Below are 15,225 nucleotides of genomic sequence, written 5' to 3'. Positions count from 1 at the left end.
CTGGGAGCCCCAGAGGGGGTCCCTGAGGTGACCTGATAGGGGTACAAAAGTGGGGCAGCTACTGGTCGAGGATAAACTTGAACCGGCTCGTGGAATGTTGGTATTCGTACACGACCCCTACGACCAGAACAGCTGGCTTGATGACAATATGTTTCTAGGGAATAAGCATACGGCTAGGATATGGATTAACAGAGAAGCAATACAGGTATACACGCATTGGTGCATTCAGCAGCTAGGAAATTCAAACACCCTTCTTCAACCACTTCTCTCCGCAACCAGAAAGAGTAACACTGCAACAAACTGTCAATGAAAGCCTAGTAATAAACTGATTTTGAACAATTACTGAGCTTCATTCCGAAGCCATTACGCACTATTATCCCTTCTCGTGGCATGTTGCCTTCCAGCCAACAGGTCGTTCCCGGTACGCGACCCCTCCAGAGTCCTGTTCTTCCCAACCGAAAGGTATGATCGATCCCTTCGCTTCTGGGCCAAAGATTTTCGAACTAAAGGAGGCACCGCAGGCTATTATTCTCGGCTGTTGTCTTGCCTAGGTCGCGCTAGCATGCGCATGCGCGAAGCAATCTTGTCATCAATGCCCAAACATCTCAAGCTTCGGCGGTAGCCGAGAACTTAAGAGGTCTTCTTGGGGGCAGCGGCACCGCTGATGTACTTGTTGACATCAGTAGCCTGGTGGAACTGACGGGCAAGGCCCTTGACGGTCTCCCAAGCCTGACGAGCAGCCGGAGGGGTGCCCTGAGCGCCAATGAGGTTGTCGATGCGGGCCTCAAAGGTGCTGAACGAGTTCTGGACGTGGCTGCTCTGAGCAAAGCGGGTGCGAAGGAAGACGGTGTAGATGACGAGCAGGATCCAGGAGCGGCGCTGGAAGATGATGGCAGAGAGGAGGATACGGATCCAGAGGACGAGCTCAATGTTGGCAACGACCGACATGGACGAATCGTAGTACTGCTTAACGAAACTGCCAATCGCGTCGGACATAGGGTGCTGAGTGTACTGGGGCTTGGCGCTGGGCGAAGCTCCGGCGGCAGGGGCCACCTTAGTAGGGGGCATGATAGTCGGGATCAAGTTCGCACGAGTGTAGGTAGCGACATGGAAGACCGAGTAGATGGCGAAGGGAAGCATGGCGATGGGGTACTGGGGCATGAAGAGCCAGACAAGGGCCAAAACTGAGCTTCGCGGTTAGCATTCGTTGAAAGGGTCACCGCTTGCAAGAGAAGAGCAGACATACGGAGGTACTGAACGTTCTCGTCGGTGAGGTAGCTGACAACGTTGGCCGGCTTAGCACCGGTCTTCTGACGAGCGCGCCATGTCTTGTAAACCACGATACCGTATGTGAGGGCAGCGGAGAGGAAGGTGGTGCGGTAGCAGAACTGCGCCATACGACCATAGTAGTTCATGCGCAGCCACGAGAAGGCGTAGCGGGTGACGCAAAGGAGAAGGGTGGCATGTCTATTATGATCAAGATCGTGTCAGTATACGTTCAAAGCAATCAAAATATATCCTGGCGCGAGAGTCGGCTGTTCCGCAACTCCGCTCCTGTGAGATACCGCCTTGCTGCCCCTCGTGAAATCTGCTTCATCCTGATCGAAAGCGGGCGGCACGGGAGGGAAGCGGGACAGCAAGCCAATCGAGAATCATGACGTACCCAGCGAACCAAGCGACTAGGAAACCAAGACAGTTAGCCATTTGCGCTCATGATAAATCTTCGAATCGCTACAACAGCGATGGAGGCTCAAACGGAGAGAGAGGGTTGGATGCACACGTACACTGCAGGGTCTGTGCCAGCTTTTGAATCCTCTGCGCAAGAGGCAGGTCGGCGGGCGGCGGGGGAGCCATTGTGATAGAAATGCTGTACTGGAAGCGGGTTGCTTAAAGTTTGATGTAGTCGGTGTCCGGCGCGGTAATCTTTATATCGCTCGGTCCGGGTGGTGAAGTTGTTTGGAGAGCTGAAGCTGAAATAACTTGGAGAGCAGCCGGCGGGAGAGAGCGTGGCTGAGGTGGTGAGCGGTGCGTATGGTGGAGATCTCTGGGAAAAAATAGGGCGGTCGTGTGCTTGTGCTCCAGCTCCCGCTTCTTCAATGTCCACGTCGACCCAGGTCGGGGAATTTCTGCCGCAGGTTCGATAGTGTGGCCGGTGCGCCTTGCTAGCTGTTGCCCCTGCAGGATCTAGTATTGCACTAACGTAGCCTGAATATTTTTTGGTGGCACGTTAACCAGAACTCGTCGAGATAGGCGTTCAAGATGATAGCGCAAACAGGAACTTCCAGGTTCTGTAGGGCTGGCTGCGACTGCGGTTTGTAGGACTCCTGTTTACCACTAGCTTCAGAAAGGGAAGTTGAGATGGCGTATCACTGTTGAAGAGCGGTACGATGGCGGAACACCTGAAAAAGACGACGGATAATGAAGACTGAAATGGACAAAGATGAGCAAAACAAAACCCGGAAAGGTCTTTCCACGATTGCTACGCGATTTTATTGTGAAATTTCTACCCAGAGGCTCTTCTACACTAACAATATGGCGTCGGTCTCGGCGGAAGAGCTGGGCTGTGTTCGTTTGTCGTCATCGCGCTTTCACAAGAACCCGCCAGAATCTGGTCGGGATCCGGGCTGGTCCGATTTCACATGCAAGACGTCAACCCCCGATGCCCAAATCTGGGCTGGCCTCTCGTCTTGGAGGTTGTTGCGACGGTCATAGGTTGAGATGAACTATACAGATGCTGTATGTCCTTCATATCAATGAGGATCATATCGGGAGTCTTCGTACTCCTGCTGTCGTGTCAACATATTCTTTGGGATGATAAATTCCGTTCAGTTGGTTGCATCTCGCGATGGGACCGCTGGTAGCTCCCCTCCCCCCAAACTTCAGTGCTGTTGCCGCCTGCGTCATTCTTGGTGAGCCGAACTTGGTTTTAATGAAGGAAGGAAGCTTGGGCCAACTGCCCACACTCACATCCAGCCACGTCATTGCGGTGGCTCAAACCTGCTTGTTGTGGTCTTATTCAACCCTAACCCTTCTCAATCACCTGCTTTCTTTTCAAATGACAGCGACAATACTATGATCGTATATATCGACATTCAAGATATGACAGTAGGAGCTGTGGAAGTTGAGCTCAAGCGGTCTTGATGAGACCTTTTACTGAGAAACTTGCACATGAACTTGTATATCTTACCTCCAGTCTCCTCGAAGGTTACCCAATAGGACCAACTAGGAGCTCCCAACCGCCAACATCACCATTTCAAATCAAGGCAGCGACGATATCATGTATCCGTATACTTAGATGAGTCCGTTCTTCGGCAACGGCCAATTCGGGTCCCTACTCTCGACTATTCTTCCCGGCTGCAGCTGCTGCTGCTTCTGTAGCCATTGTTGTTGGTCCCCCATGCTCTGACCCTGCAATCTCACACTCCCCGTACTCGCCGCTCTCCGCCTCGAAGTCGTCGTCGATGGTCCACGCGCATGCTTGCCGCGTGCAGAAGCAGATGCGTTACTGGCCATTCTCTCATCAGTGCTGTTATTCCTCGCACTTGTCGCCGATGCAGTCCTCGAATGGCCGAGTGGATGTCCACCACCACTCGTACCGCTCATCACCGACGTGTTGGTAGGCACGGTTTCCAGGGGCCGAGCCATTATGTCTCCGTAGACGCTTTTGCTGCACTCAGGAGCGTACCGTATTGAGATATTCCTCCTGATGTCTTGTGTTGTTGGGGGAGTGGGTAGGGGAATGGTTGGCGGCGGGCCAGGCGATGGGAGGAGGATGTCGCTGGAGGTACTATATTTTCTGCCAACCGCCTGTCCAATCTTTCCCTGGGAGTTGTCGGTTGATGGCTCGAACTGGGGTATCCAGGCTGTTGGTGACGGGAGATAGGCTTGCGAGGGCCGTCGGACGGGAGGTGGTTGTGGCCCCTGGGTTGGAGAAGGTGTGTGTGCTTCTTGGATGGTCTCCAAGTGGATAGGTCCTGGTGACCTCGTCGGACTAAATGGGCCCCCATTCTTGGTCGGGCTGGCCTGGTCGTTGACGATATAGCTGACAATGGCACGATCAAGCGCGTCGCTTACGTTCTGGTCTTCTTCTTTTTGTTGTTGCTTCCTCTTCCGGTATCTCACGAAGAGGTAGAAGCCGGCGAGAGAAAGCACAGAGGAGCCAATAATGGCGATGACAACTGCTATAGCAGCACGGTTGACCGACGACGCGGCTCCCTGCACAGCTTTGATGTCGGGGTTGTTGAGAGCCTGCGGATTGTTTGGAGTCTGGCAAAGGTTAACGCGATGGCAACAAGTTTCAATATCACGGAGCACTCACCATTGTCGAATTTGGATCTGCCGTGATGGTCGGCCCTATGAGGTCTGTTGTAACCGAGACAACGGTTGCTGTGACCGTGACCGTCCCTTGGCCCAGCTTTTCACTCATGCTGCTAACGGTGCTCGCGGCCGAACGTTCTGCAGCTATCACAGCATTGGATGCCGATTCCTCGGTCGACGCTATTGCGATTGAGGCCGAAGCTTGAACAGATGCTAAGGCGCTGGAGGCTGACGAGGCGAGATGATCGATCGACTCCTGAAGCCCGATGATGGATGTTGCCAGGAGGCTTGAGAAGTATATCGCGTTCGAGTTGGCTTCTTCGAGGGCACCGCTGAGCGAGCTTATTGTTGCTAGTAGGGAATTATTACACGGGCAGGATCCTACAGCCGTAGGTGCCGTTGTCGGGAAGGGTGAATGGGTTGCCTCTGCTGCCACTGCGACACTGATCGCCGAGGTCACGGTCGTGAAGACGGGCTGTGAGCCAAGATCTTCATGGCCGCTGACCGGACGCCTTGCAACAATGGGTGGATGATGGTGTGGCCATGACGAGAAAGGATTCTGCCCAGTCTCGAAAGACTCTGCACTTGCCACGTAGTCAAGGGTGGTCAATGCTGCCGAGTAGCAGACAATAATTCCTATAATTAGGCCGTATATGAGATGACCCCGATTTCTCATGGTTCATCTTGACTGACTGAGGGAAAAGGACAGAGAACTCATTGTTCTGTTGTTCTGCAGTTGGAACAGAGCAACTAGAGATGAACACTGGGAGGAAGTGCGGTGGGATGGCCATACGGGGCAAGAACCGAACGCCAGAAGATAATCCCGAGTCAGACAATGGTGACTTGCACACCAAAAGAACGGGACGGGATGTCATAGTCCTGTAGGCGCAAACGTTGAGGGTCAAGCAGCTAGAAGAGCACGGATCCCGATGACTGAGGGCCATCCGGGTTTCTGATTCGGCAAGAGGTTTTGATCTAGAAACAAGGTGGAAACGACTAGACCAGGTCAGCCTTGAAGATGCGATACAAGGATCTCTTGACCACTGTCACTCGGCAGCTGAGGGGCCCGTTGCGGACTTGCCTCCCCTCCTCAAGGATACACAGAAGTGAGTTCTGAATCCCCCAGTTAAAGCTGACTGGGTACCTATATTCCAGGTTCTTCACGAACAAGATCGCATCATCAGCTTACACGGAAGTAGGAGTAGGAAACGAAAAGATCCTCCATGGGCGCCACCTTAACCTGATCTCTTGAAGGATGAACCTGTATCAGTAAACCAAAATGACTCGAGAATTGTATGGCATGACTTGACTCGAAACAGCCGACTTCGATGATGGTGGCAATATCCCATACGATCTTCAACGCTTAAGCCTACGTTTTTCAGGATGATGGACCGCAGATTGAGGACTGTCGCTGTTCCGGTGGGAATACAGCATCTAATCCAAACCCAACAAGTGCAGGTATACCTCACAGGTCGGTTGAGGTGCAAATAAGGTTGAGTGTTCCAAGATTGCCGCCAAGGATTCTCCATTGCGAAAGCGCCCGTGACATCTGTCTGGAACTTTCCTAGCAGCTGCGGGCAGCTGCCCTGCCTGCCAAAAGCGCAAGAGGGTCCAGACCGTTCCATACGGTACAGCTCACTGTAGAATGTCCGCGGTCTGGAACGTCGCCCGCTGAAGAAATGGGACCTGACAGTGGAAGGATTGACACTTGTCACCACTGCAGCTTGATAGGCACTGATAGCGGCGGCTCAAGAAACCATTCGAAGAGACGGAACTTGGAAGAAGAAAGATACCTATCGACATATCAAGAGGAACTATTCTTCATTCTTTGCCCCCCGCGTCCTCTTTGCTCCTCCAATCCCCCCCAAGTGCTCCCCTCCCTCCTAGATCAACGTCCCAAAAGACCGCCGCCAGAAAATGACCACTATCGGATCCCTCCAGCGGCTGTCCGCCACGTCCCTGTCCAAGCTGATCCTGGCCGAACAGGCCTCGACGGCAGCAGCGGCGGCCGGCACGGAGAACAGCCGCTCCACTTTGGCCATCATTGACGTGCGGGATGACGGTGCGTACTTAGCTAGTTCCCGCTCCTGGTCTTTGTCCTCCGCAAGGAACCTCCTTCACCTTCCTTGTCTCCGCAGCATCATCATCTACACCTGTCCTACTCCATACCAGATACACAACTTACTCGCACAATCCAAAAAGAAAAAAGAGACACAGAGTCAATCATTATGCGTCATCCCCCGGTATTAACAACCCCTTCACAGACTACATAGGCGGCCACATCAAGGGTTCCCAAAACGTTCCCTCGCACAAGCTCGACGCCATGCTTCCTACCCTCGTCCGCCAGCTCCAAGACAAGGAGACGGTCGTCTTCCACTGCGCGCTCTCGCAGCAGCGCGGACCCAGCGCTGCTTTGCGCTACATTCGCGAGCGGGATCGTCTGATGCCGAAGGAGGTGGAGACTAAGCTTGCTGCTTCAGTCGAAGAGGCTGTTGGGGCTGATGGTGAGGGAGAGGTGAAGAAGAAGCAGGGGGAGGAGGAGGGGGAGGAGAAAAAGAAGCCCGTCGACCAAAAGGTGTTTGTGCTGGATCGTGGGTTTGTGGGGTGGCAGGAGGCTTTTGGGTTGGATGAGAGGTTGACGGAGGGGTATAGCAAGGAGTTGTGGAGGGATGGGTACTGGATGTGAGCGTGATCCATGAGATGGCTGGCTCGCCCTTTAAGAATTGAGCGAGCAAGCTTGGGAGTTGGGAGTACGAGAGGACGGGATAGAAGGTTCACTGGTTAGCGAAGCGGGAGTTGATTGGGTTCATAGACTTGTTGTTAACATGAGTGAACTTTACTGAACATTCCTCTACCTGATGAAAAAAAATCACAGATGGGGTCTTTGCTGACAGGCAACAATGGATTTTTGACTCTGCGCGGACAACAACACTAGTAAGTAGCACATAGACTGTGATACATGTGTAAGGAAAGACCTTTGTCATTGACCCCAACGTTTATTTTGGCTAAATTTCCAAATGTGACTCTTCTGAAATAGTCAATATAACCCCCTCACTAATCCCAATATGCCCACTACATCTTTCCAAGAAACTCCACAGCCCCTCTCCAGCCCTCTAACCAGTCAGTCTAGCTCAGTACATAGGTACCCCAACTCAACAAAGCCTTTATCCCAGTATGTTGTGGGGAACCAAACGAACGGTTCATGTTTATGTTACCCCCGAAGCAGCGAAGCAACACTCCAAAAATGCACGAGACTTTTGTGTTACCAGTAGGTATCCATGAGTGCAACGAAAAAGGTACCACGCATTAGGGCCAGCCATCCATTTTGGGGAAAGGAACAGTGAAAAAAGATTCAGCTGAAGTCTTGGGTAGCATTATAGATGCAGTAGGTACGTTGCGGTAGTAGTTGGTAGTCCAAGATTTGTTGTCCCGCTTTTCTTTTTTTTTTTTCTTTTTTGCGGGCTTTATGGGTTCAAACTAATACACAAATGTATGATGTGGGATGTGGGACGTCGCGTAGGTGACTTTGTACGAGTAGTAAATGCCAGACAATCATGCAACGGAGGGAGGGATCTTTGGTTGACGCTACTCGCTGTGCATGTATCAATTAGGTCTCTTGGCCCTTGGCGAACGACCATACTAGGATGCAAAGTCCATAAGGTTGAACTTGGTATCTAACTATTGATGGACGAATGCCGAATCGGGTATATATATATAGACTTCTTCGAAGGAAGTTCTGGAAGGTTATGGTTTCTTGGTAGCTTAACCAGACCAGCCTCCACTCACGGATATGCGAGCTACCATAACAGTGAGCTCAAGAGCATCAATGAAACGCCACAGCCTCGGCCACATCACTTGCTTTTCTCGTTATCGAATTCCTTTATGGCGAGCTTCAGTCTGAAATCACGTAGATAGTGACTTTGACAATAGTTAGTGTCAAGGCAAAAAGAACAGCTGTAGAAAGAAAGTGCTTGCGCCACGTACTTTTGATGATCCTAACTCCAATGTAACTTTGACAACTTTGAAATGCTCAGTAACGTGTCCACGATTAATGGAAGCATGAAAGCCTTGGCACGAAGAGTCTTCGGGACCCTTCACACATAATATATGCATGAAGGACACATCCTTTCTCAATACGATCAAACCAATGTTCACAGTAGGATGAAGAAACTTCGAATACACCACGAAACCGGTCACTGGAATGACGAAAGACATCAACGGTTGGTTGGAAAGTGGCAGATAGGCCACCATTGGACAATAATGCGAGAGTGGTAATGGAAATTTGGAAATGTGACAATCCAAGATAGTTACCGAGTTTGCACTATCATACAAGTACGCAAAGGCAAGAGGGAACTATGTATTTTTTTTTTTTTTTTTTCAGTAGCAGGAGTAGCAAATAGAGAGTGAAAAGGTGATGTTGAAAGGGAGTATGCTGAAAAGGATGCTTGAGTCCTGTCTTTGTTGCTTGCTGCATGATAACCTGAAGATGGGAAAAGCGAAGATGTAACTCTCAAAGCATCGGTGTTGCCGAAGGGTACTGTGGATAGTTTAACTTTTCAGTCATTGGTCATGCACTTCAGTTGCGTGCTAGATCGGGTGCTTGCTGAAAGGCATTCAAATGTACTCAGGCGTCATCACTAGACGGTAGGCTTCCTAGGTTGTTCACGTACTAGTCTACTCCATCCACATGGATACGAGTGACGGCAGCTAATGAGACGGATGCCATCTTGCGTGGATAGCGCCGGCACACATGCCGATTGTTCTGGAGTACATGCCTTGCTCTATACTGTTCAGATCTGGTCGGAATGCCCTCAGTCAAGATCTTGGCAGGGAGCTGTGCAATCTCTCTAGTCTCAGTTTCCTGGTTCATCCAAAAAAAGGGCCGAGGCTGTCATCAACTCGTTGATGTGGAAGATATCTGTGCATAAATGCATCTTGGCTGGCTGCCAGCAAGCCACTCATTGGACAGCCGAAGCGAAAACGGTCGTGCCAGCGAACCGTCACCTCGGAACGCGAGAAAAGAGCGACTCTCAGCTCAGGATTTTCCCCCGTGGGTTAACATTGGGATGTAGGTACCTGCACTGACAGGGTAAGCTTATATACCATAATGGTACATGTAGTGCTACCCTTGCCGTATCGTGGCCAGTCTTGATACTGACAAAGGTACCTTGGTCTCAGTGAACTGGTCCCAACCGTCTCAATAGATGCCGCAAAGACTTGGCGGGCTGATGGAACAACAAAAGGGCCAGTTAAGAGAAATCATGAAGTGTGCCTGACTCGCTTGGAAGCAAGCGAAGCGCTGGGTGGAGCAAAGCTCAAGATACTAAAGCTCTTTTGGTTTAGAACTGAGGATGGAAAAGGACTCGTGAGTGCGTACCATCGAGATCGAGACGCCAGCTCCGGCAGGGCCCGGTTCGACCAGGACGAATTGGTAGAGCAAGGCTATGTCAAAGACGACAGAAAAATGAAATGGATTCCTTCGTTTCCTTCCTTAGTGTGCGGGGTATTCGGGATAATGGTGGAGTGTTTTGGTTGAAAAAGAAAAAAAAGAGAAGAAAAACACAAACGTCAAGGTGTCATTTGCGCAGGATGCTGGCAAGATGACGAGCCATGATGATTTTAAGAAGGGAAACATGGTCAAGAACTATGCATGGCCAGTGACCCATCATTCCCAGCCATGTATTGCGACGACAAAACATGGGGAACGTCTGGCATGGAGAGGATTGATGGCCAAAGGAGAATACCATGGACGAATATCAGCCACGGTGCAAGGGAAATGGGAGCGTAGGAACATGATCCATCCACACCATGACAAATGTGAGATCAAGGGTCCATGGCTCAAAGATCTCTTTCGGGTATCGAGTCCGCGGTGGTTTCCAAAGAGAGTTAGCGAGGGGAAGGTAGGAGATATTTGGTGTGGTTGGTGAAGGCCGGAGTGTGAAGGATCCTAGCAATGATGGCCGGCGGCGAGATCGATCGCAGATCAGGGCAACGGCGACAGGGGAGATAATTTGGCTGTCCGAGATAGAAACTGAAAGGGAAGCCACTTGGAGTAGAGGTAGGTAGGTAAGTAATTGAAGAGGAAAAGTTGAGATTGGGTGGGTACTAACTTGAAGCTGTCAGACGGGGGGAAGGCGCGGAAGGGTTGGATGTAGAAAGTGTAGAGGTACCTGGGTACATGAGAGGTAGTGTACGCAGTAAGCTGTTGGTTTGAAATATGAAGCTTGGCTTTGACGACTCAGCTTATCGCAGATCCGCATAGCGCACGGTGCCCCCCACTTGCCGCCTTCGGTTGTTACCGAATGCTCTAGTGTAGTGTAGTGTACCCTGGACCCGATTTTGGTCGATGACAGCGGTCCTGTTTTCCTAAAGACGGGAACATCTTGGTAGTGGATTATGGCCGACTTGTTAGTGCTGAGAAGAGCATTTGTTGACACAGAGACGCATCGTCAAAACATGCCTCCTGTTGACAAATACCGACGTGTGTAAGACGCTCCCATGTTGACAGTGCCTGGAAGGAACCGCGAAGGAAGCATAGCCCTACAGGACACCGACCAATCAGAGGCCATTTCTCGCTCCTGATTGGGCAATTTGGGGGACAGCGCACGACGGAGCCAGGCTCTATTTGTCAAAGTCTCTCTTCGGCTTGTCTTTCCCTTCCAGGTTTCTCTTCCTTTGCTTTATTTGTGTACTGAACTCGGCGAAACTCAACAACAGCTTCCGTCACCCATCAGCATTTGGGAAATCTATGCAATATCAAACGCATTCAACAAACGTGATGATGTGACGGGACATAGGGCCTACGCATTCTGCCTTTTCAGGCCACGTGCAGGCCTCAAGGATGCCCTGTCCACTTCAGCTGCCTTCAAAGTGGAATCCCACTTGGTCTGCATCACCTGTAGGTATGTACTCTGCAAGACTCCGACACTACAATGTAACTGCCACTGCATACAAACAATTAATGTTGGCACCTTGACTGCATGGAAACGAGCTGTCGAAGCTGGTCCCGCATAGAACACCAATCTGATACTACCTACCTAGAGGTACCTTCACCTAATTCTATAAGCTTACTGTCGGCGTTGAAACATGCATCATGAATGACCAGGCGGTGGAGAGTATGACTCGGCAAGTACGTATGCTGCGCAACAAACAACCTCTTACCGGGCAAGCGCAACTTGAACAGCCCCAGTCTCAAACCAGAAAGAACCTCTGCCCCTCAGCGCGTACTACTGTCCAAAGTTGGGTACAGATTCAACCTCTCCACAGTCTGTCGAGATCAAGATTTAAGGAAGCGTGATGTCGTGCCACGCAACTTGGCGATGAAGCTTGGTTGGTACGAGTCAAAGAGGAGCCTAGAGTTGCCGTTCTTGCCTTGCCCCGATGTGCCCCATTGAGCTTCTTCCTCTCCCTGCCCACTCAGGTCGAACACTGCCCGTCCATCCACTTTCAATGTCACCATTTCTGCAACCCCCATTTTGCAACCCCCATCACCACCCTTGTCGCCGGTCCCCTCTGAGGCTTCATTAGGATTCCCTCTCACCTACCGAGGCTGCAACTAAACCCTTTTGACTATGGCGTGGCCGGTGTCGCCGATCCTCGCCGAGAGAGAATGCCAGCATGGCTCTTCGGTCTAGGGTCTTCCCGTATACTATACCACAATCAGATGCTCCATACAAGTTCCATAGCCCAGGTATCTGCATCTACGTGCTGCTGTATACCCAGACCTACACTACCTCTAACGCAATGCGAATACCACCCAAACCTGTGTTTGACGTCGCATCGGACTTGCTGGTATCAACCCAGTCAATGTTTATCACGTCCTAGTTGATCACCCCCGTGAGAATGAGGATGCGGGGATCTAAAGTCTTACACAGTATCAACCCCGTCCAGGTGCCATCAAGATTCAAGTAAAGCACCGTGATATCTCTCACTGTGATATACACGCGGGGCTTGGATCAGAATATATATCAACCAGAGAACCGCCCTCGTAACTGATGATCTCTTCGTCAACACTCACAGCAGCTCTTTCTGCAATTTACAGCCTACCCTGACCTACTTTGCCTTACTTGTACCAGCTATCAAAGCCTTCTTCTCAGCAAAAAGCACAAGATGGAACAATCAACCGACAAGATGACAATAGAGACAACCTCCGCCGTCGAAAAGACACCGTCTCCGAAGCCGGCGGTGAACGACAGGAGAAAGCTCCAAAACCGCATTGCCCAGCGCAGGTTTCGGCGTACGTACTTGCCTTATTGTTCAAGACAACCAGGCGAAGCATTCAAGCTAACAAATCTTTACAGAAAAAAAGGCAATGGAGGCTAGGGCTGCCAGCTTACAAGCAGAGGGCATCTGGCACGAGTACTTCAACCTCCATCCACAATATGCCGGTAACTACGAAGTACCATATCTGGGACCATCTGTGCCCACCAGTCCGACCGATGTTCCACAACAAGGATGGCAGCCGACTATCGAATATCAGATTGGTGCCTGGGACAACCAGCTCTTCGGCAGCGACAATTTTCGCCTGAGCAACCCCCCAACCGATATCGTCGCTCCCATGTCTCCCCCCAACAGCTCAGCTTCATCATCTGTATCACCTGACGGTTCGGTCTATGGTGGGGAGGCACCCAGCAAGTCATCCTACTTTCCACTCCGGGATCAAGAGGGCTATCCATTTTCCATGCAACCAAATCAACTATTCTGCGACGGCATGTTCTCTGGCGCTCCTTTGGACATCAGCGGCTCAATTTCTAGCACTTCACATCACGGTCTTTCTAACGACGCCCCCCTTGGAGAAAACACAGACGCTCAGCTCCAAGATCAGGTGGCGACAAAATGGAATACGCATGAGCCAGCCCAGTCCACCAGCTCATGCACCTGGACCTCCAGTGATGGTGAACCATGGGAGCCGTTACTACACACAGCAGCCAAGAATGGCAACTGTGGCATCATCCTCATGCTGCTTGATCATAATGTCGACGTCAACGAGCGCAACAGCAGCGGCATGACAGCGCTTCATGTAGCCATTGAGAATTCTCAGGAGGATGTCATAATGCTACTGCTTCAGAGAGGTGTCGACGTTAACGTGGAGGACAACAGTCACCGGACTGCCCTCTCCATGGCCGTCAGCAACAATAGCGAGTCTGGTGTGCGGTTATGTCTGCTGCATGGAGCCGGTCTGAAGCTGGCCAAGGCTTCTTCCTTTGGCGGTAGCCTAGGAAACCAAGGTGGTGGAGTTACGGTGGATGTATGATGCAAAATCAAAGGAAGAATGGGCATTGAAACACCATAAACGAAACCAGATATTGATACAAGATTCAATCGAAACATGTTTCCTCATATGTCTACAGTTTGTCGAAACGCGCCGCGGGGATGCAGCTGACATGTAACGAGCCTCACTCGGCTGTGGCGTTTTAAGGTCCTGACTGGTGTTCCTTTTCACTAGGTCAGACATTGGCTGAGAGCATCCCAAATGCTGCGCGGTCCCTTTGCAAGATGCTCTACTTATTTCAATCACGTGTGCCTAATATGTGTAACACGACTGTAGCATGGCACACACACAGAGAGCACGAAGACTGTCTGTACGAGTATCAGGGAACTCCTTCCAAGTTATGCTCCGAGCGCATAATCTAGTATCGATACAAAGGATGGCCTGCTCAGATACTCCCCTGAGTGATCCCGAAGGAGGCACAAACTCGCTCGACGTCTTCGAGTCCCGACGGAAGCAATGAAGGGAAATGACAACCCCAAATCTTCGCGCCCACCATCCCCACGCATCCCGGAGTGATACCAAAAAGACCTCACATCATGAAACTCGAGATAGCGCAAGACGCCAATACGACCTGAAGGGTTACATTGCCGCGCCGGTGCCGCCCAGTTTCCACGGCACCTCCCCTCCCTCCCTCCTCCTCCTCCCACTTTTTCCCGCCCTGTGTCTCGGTGCTACCCTACGGCATCCTGTTTCGAACCTTCTCTCGGGCTTCTTTTTCCATTTCGTACTACTCATTTTCCCGAGTCCACTTTGATGGCGCCCGAGACTTTTGTAAATGTCTTGCTCGCTACTAGGCGGCTACTGTTTGGCCTTTGTTCCATCTCACGATGCCACCTCGCGGGTGACAGGGACCTTTGATCAGGATTGGAGTGGTGCGGATGCATCGCTGACCGGTTGAAGTGGATACCGAATACACGCTCACAGACACTCCTTCTGCCCGACTCCGCGGAGACGAGGTTGGAAAGGTAAATTAGGTGGCTGTCAGATGTTGAAAGAGGACATTGTGATGATGGTGAACAGTATCTGCAAATCCAACAGGAAGCGGTGGCATCAAAGAGCTGGCGAGAAGGATGAGTGATTGTGGTAGTCATCAATGACCCAATAAGCAAGACAGAATCGTGCTCTGCAATGGTGTCCAGCATAATGCGAGAGGTCGGACAACGCTTGGAGACATGTGAGATCTCGCACTTGATAAGTATTTACAAATACTTAGCACTTGCCAACCGCAGGCTACTGATTACCTGTACAGTACTCGAAGGATCGTAAGTCCAGACGCATCCTTCTTCTCCGTCACGAACACCCAATTTAGCGACATATCCTATCAAAAACCCACAGCCCCAATTGCCAAAACATCGCCAAGCAAATAGATCAAAAGGCACACAACATGCTGCAGCAAATACGACTGAGCTAACGTTCGGAATTGACAAGGGCCAGTACCTATGTAAGTTCGAGACCAGGCCCGTCGGTGTTAACAGAATATCCAGTCGGGGAAATTACCCAGAATGTCTGAGGAGGAAAGTGAAACATAGGTAGGTAGAGGTACTCGGGGTACACTGCTTGCGCATCAACCGCATCTACACTATCTCCGCCAGCGCCGTTGAGCTTTGATTATCATATGCGTGATAGAGGTATCGTAT

At 51.0% G+C, this 15,225-nt stretch overlaps 4 protein-coding genes across 4 annotated transcripts; 2 read left to right on the top strand and 2 right to left on the bottom strand.

Moving 5' to 3' along the window:
- Positions 1-28: 28 nt before the first annotated feature.
- NCU06968 (hypothetical protein) lies at positions 29-2,624 on the bottom strand. Its single transcript, XM_957515.3, has 4 exons — positions 1,785-2,624; positions 1,664-1,679; positions 1,247-1,467; positions 29-1,184 (listed from the first exon to the last, which is right to left on the bottom strand). The coding sequence occupies exons 1-4, from the start codon at positions 1,852-1,854 to the stop codon at positions 631-633; spliced, it is 861 nt and encodes a 286-aa protein (XP_962608.1). The 5' UTR covers positions 1,855-2,624; the 3' UTR covers positions 29-630.
- Positions 2,625-2,676: 52 nt separating this feature from the next.
- NCU06967 (hypothetical protein) lies at positions 2,677-5,311 on the bottom strand. Its single transcript, XM_957514.2, has 2 exons — positions 4,319-5,311; positions 2,677-4,266 (listed from the first exon to the last, which is right to left on the bottom strand). Exons 1-2 carry the CDS (start codon positions 4,991-4,993, stop codon positions 3,292-3,294), a joined length of 1,650 nt encoding a protein of 549 aa, XP_962607.2. The 5' UTR covers positions 4,994-5,311; the 3' UTR covers positions 2,677-3,291.
- A 657-nt stretch (positions 5,312-5,968) lies between these two features.
- Positions 5,969-7,240, top strand: NCU06966 (hypothetical protein). Its single transcript, XM_957513.2, has 2 exons — positions 5,969-6,379; positions 6,582-7,240. Exons 1-2 carry the CDS (start codon positions 6,235-6,237, stop codon positions 7,001-7,003), a joined length of 567 nt encoding a protein of 188 aa, XP_962606.1. The 5' UTR covers positions 5,969-6,234; the 3' UTR covers positions 7,004-7,240.
- A 5,098-nt stretch (positions 7,241-12,338) lies between these two features.
- Positions 12,339-13,570, top strand: NCU06965 (hypothetical protein; the record flags this gene model as incomplete). The annotated part of the gene is made up of 2 exons (XM_957512.2): positions 12,339-12,553; positions 12,618-13,570. The coding sequence occupies exons 1-2, from the start codon at positions 12,427-12,429 to the stop codon at positions 13,568-13,570; spliced, it is 1,080 nt and encodes a 359-aa protein (XP_962605.1). The 5' UTR covers positions 12,339-12,426.
- Between the last annotated feature and the right edge of the window lie 1,655 nt (positions 13,571-15,225).

This window comes from Neurospora crassa, linkage group IV, assembly GCF_000182925.2.
Source record: "Neurospora crassa OR74A linkage group IV, whole genome shotgun sequence".
Lineage (NCBI taxonomy): Eukaryota > Fungi > Ascomycota > Sordariomycetes > Sordariales > Sordariaceae > Neurospora > Neurospora crassa.
The sequence above is the reverse complement of the archived record's forward strand: the minus strand, read 5'-3'. Positions and strand labels throughout refer to the sequence as shown.